The following is a 4077-nucleotide window of genomic DNA, read 5'->3' on the forward strand; positions in this document are numbered from 1 at the left end:
GACAAAATTTCCTCAAACTTTTTTCATTCTCTTAAGCTTCATTGGAATTCTTAACCTATTCCGCATTTAATCGCAGAATTCTTGCCAAAACAACCTTGTTGCGAAAATGTTTCAACCGCCTCCAAAGTGATGAAACATACAAAAACAAAATGTACAATTTATACTTCATTTCCTCATTCTTTCTCATTCTGAACCTATCGTTCGACGAGTGCCGTTTCTTCTGGCCTTCCAGACACATGCCGAATATGAGGCGGTTGGCGACGCCGGGGAAAATCGATCCGATGAATACATAGCGAATGAAGCATTAAAAGCACGTGGTTTCTATTTTTGCACAGACGCAGGCACTCCAAACTCCAAAGTGTTTTGCTCTCTTGCTCTCGTGGCGACGCTGCTTGGCGATCCCATTTTCTAGCACTTTGTCTCGCACACATACGCTATTGGATTTATATTCTATCGCTCCTCAACCGACGAAACGGGGAGATAACTCGCGAAGTCATGTGTAGAGACAAAATTCTACGGTTTTCCTACGCTTGGGTTCCGAATCAGCTTGCAGACAACAAAGGGAAAACTTATGTACCGGACCAAGTAATTGGCGGGCCTAAGCATGTATCAAATAGAATGATAAGAATGTACGATGTTATGAATCCATTTGGCTCGTTCTGCTGTTTGGCAGGAATGAAAATATCGCCGTAACTTCAATTGCGAGCAAACAACTATTTCTTGCTTGTCTAAAAAATATGATCCGCCAATATCAATCGATCCATTCGAATGGAACACGTGCAAACCGCGAAGTACTGGAATTGTCCACACACAAAAAAGGGTTCCACAACCAATGTAACCGCAAATCCCAAACGAGTTTTAATTGTCGTTTGAAATTGGTGCGTAAACGAATGGCTGCACTAACCTGTCATTAATGATGGCATCCAAGGAGCGCGCTGAGGGTGGCAACCTTGATGACGGCGGAACCGTGGTCCTCGGCAATACCGGTGGTCCTGCGATTGCGGTGTGGTTTACAGCCAATGGCAACTGTTGGGGGTCGGGCAACGGTGTTAGCAACGGCACGTAGACAAACAGGAACGGTGTTAAAGGATTGTTGTTGCCAATCGACGGCCTGTTGTCTGTTGTTGTGTTGATCGGTTTTGGCAGAGCGGACCCAGCTGGTGCAGGGAGCGACACCGCCTTTCCGTGTGATAATTGGTCCGTGCGATATTTGCCACGACGTGGGGCTTGCTGAAGCCCATGTGGGCCTACCGGCCTCTGTCCTAGATGTGTCAGATTGAAGTGAATAAGCGGATGGACGTAACCACCATCTCCGGCACTTGAAATCAATTGACAGAATGCCTGCAAAAGAGCCCTATGGAGAGGACGGGATGCCGATGTTTGTGTAGTGGTTCGCACATCGGTACGATTTTTCCACCAACGATCGCCGTGCTGATCGGTAGCTTCCCAAACTCGGTACCAATTGTACAAAAGCTGTGCTTGTATGGAAGCTAGCATGCATTGTTGTTCTTCCAGATGCATGCGCTTCATGTGATCGATCCAGTTAGTATAGTGGTTAGACGCTTGTGGGAATCGGCCCTGTATGCTTAACCAGTGAGAATTCGGATGTTGATGAGAGATCGATTGATCGACGGCTGCACTAGCAGTAACATTAGCATTCCTAGCAGAAGAAATTTCAGAACCAGAAAAGAGTTGTTGCCGTGTTATCACGCTGTTACGGTTTCGGTTCGTTGCTTTTGGTACTGTCAGCAACGAACTCGGCATAAATGCAGGCGTTGGTAGTAGTTGTTGTTGTTGCTCTTGGCACTGTTGTTGCTGCTGGTGCTGCATACACACTAACAGTTCCAGCTGTTGAACACGCTTCAACTCATCGCACAGCAACGAAGAATCGTTGATAAAACTGTTCGGTTGATAAAAGTGTTGCTGTCCCGTGTAAAAAGTGTTCATCGTCGGCCGAGCACGCAAAGCATTCTGATGAAACAAGGGACGCTTATCGAACACGTGGGAGATGGTGGATTGAACTGGTTCGGCGGCGTTTGTAGCCACGCCAGTTCGCGTTGCTGAGAGCTTGGTCATGTTTTTGTTTCGTTACAATAGATAAATTGTGCAATAGTTTAAACTACGAATAAACACACGAGACACTAAGCAGCAAGCAGCAGAATTACACTCACACTCCGAGGAAAGCGTCCTGATAAAGCACAGCAAATGATCGTTTCAGTCTTTTGCTCTCCACTAACCCGAAAGCGATGCAAAACACTGCTTTCGCGAACACGGTTCGAGTCGGATTCAAGGATAATGTCGTCTACGTTACCGCCCGTACCGACCGAGTGGCATTGGAGCATTCCTACTCAAAACCCGTCCGTCCTTCCATGTGTTGAACCTCCAAGTTTCACCAAACCCATCCCGTCCTGCTGGCCAGCGTCAACACTGCCATCAGTATCATCTATGCTCCGTGCACCGGCGTCATCGTCGTTGGTCGTTTCGGTGTGCATGCAATCCATTCGTGCACCGACACACAAAAAAAACTACTAATAACAACAATGGCGAAAAAGGTTCTTCTCCAGACCCAGACGACGTCATTGCCACCACGCACAGTTGACGTTGCCACGATGCGTCCTGGTATTTTGTTCGTTGTACGGTGTGTGCATGCAACGAACCCTGCCAGCCAAGGCGGAATCTGCACAGCTGAAATGCGCACAGGACCGCTGGTGTTGTAGCCACTACTAGCCGGCATATTGCAGGATGGCGTGAGTAGTAAGTCCTTTCATTTGCTCCAACATGACGGGAGGGACAAGATGGTGATATCTGCTCTTTCACTCTGATATGCAGCTGGTTGTATGTGAGGAATGAAAATAAGTGCATTGATGCTGGCGACGTTTTGTTCCGTCGCAGCCAACGACCATTATGTACTTAAAGTTTTATTTTTAAGCGAATATTAATCTTCCGTACTATTTGATGAAGAAATATGTTCTACGGTTTCCAACAGAGAGGAACAAAGGAGAATTTGAAAATATTAACTTACGACATTCACAATATCAGTTATAGTATCCTCAAACAGGAACATATTTTCCTTTGTATGAAGGAAAATATATTCTTAAGAATGAATATCCTTTAGTAGCAGAACATACAAAAGGTAAAACTTTTCCACGTGGATTTTTCCACAAGATTTTCAACCGTTCCCACTCGTCAAGAAAGAGTAACCGTCTTTGTCGTTAACCTTAAAGGATTTTTGGTGAAAACTCAAATTGTTCACGAATTTGAGAGAGAGAGGAAGAGCACGCAGTGAAGAGCGATCACCACATTGAGAATATTTATTGTTTAACCATGAATTCATAGTTCATCGACAAACAAGTTGGTGTAAAATGGAAAACCCCTGAACACAGTGTGTCTCTTGACTTCTCTCCACTATCTACCAAAAGACACCAGATTCATTTTATTCCGCAGTTTCCACTCTCAACGGATAGTTTATTCGGTTTCTCTACACCTTCGGTACAGGCAGCAACCACACAGACAATTTTACTTATATATCGTGGCGTTATGTGCAGTGGTTTCTTTGCATTTCTGCCAAATATATTGCTTTTCGTCTGCGAACATCGAAGGTCGTTGAATTGTCTATCGGTGCAAAATAGCTACCGTCTTAAAGGATCGATAGAAGCTTTTTCACTGCAGGAAATCTGTCTGCAATGTTTTTGGTTTTTACTTTATTTTTTCTAATACATAATGAAGCTTCAGGATCCTTTACCAGACAGTTTAAGATCCTATACCGGTTTTAGCAGACAACAAAGCATCGAAGATGATTGTAAACACGACGTCAGACTAGCAGCTTGGTTGGTGGATTTACTCATCTATGATTAAGTTTTGACGAGTTAATGTTATTACTGCATTCACGTACATACCTTTCAATTTCGCTGATGAGTTGGATATTTGACTGATTGATGGAATGTTGGGTTCTCAGCTTTCATGGCTTCTATGACATTCGCGAAGGCATATCTGGAATACACATGAGATAAGGATGCTGGGCTTATTTTTAATGATTAATGAAAATATGCACTTAAAACACCGATTTAGTTGGATAGA

At 44.2% G+C, this 4077-nt stretch overlaps 1 protein-coding gene across 1 annotated transcript; it reads right to left on the reverse strand.

The window, feature by feature from the left end:
* Nucleotides 1-858: 858 nt before the first annotated feature.
* On the reverse strand, nt 859-2076 carry LOC128715396 (uncharacterized). Its single transcript, XM_053810289.1, has one exon. The coding sequence runs from the start codon at nt 2074-2076 to the stop codon at nt 859-861; it is 1218 nt and encodes a 405-aa protein (XP_053666264.1).
* Nucleotides 2077-4077: the final 2001 nt, after the last annotated feature.

Source organism: Anopheles marshallii, chromosome 3 (assembly GCF_943734725.1).
Source record: "Anopheles marshallii chromosome 3, idAnoMarsDA_429_01, whole genome shotgun sequence".
NCBI classification, from domain to species: domain Eukaryota; kingdom Metazoa; phylum Arthropoda; class Insecta; order Diptera; family Culicidae; genus Anopheles; species Anopheles marshallii.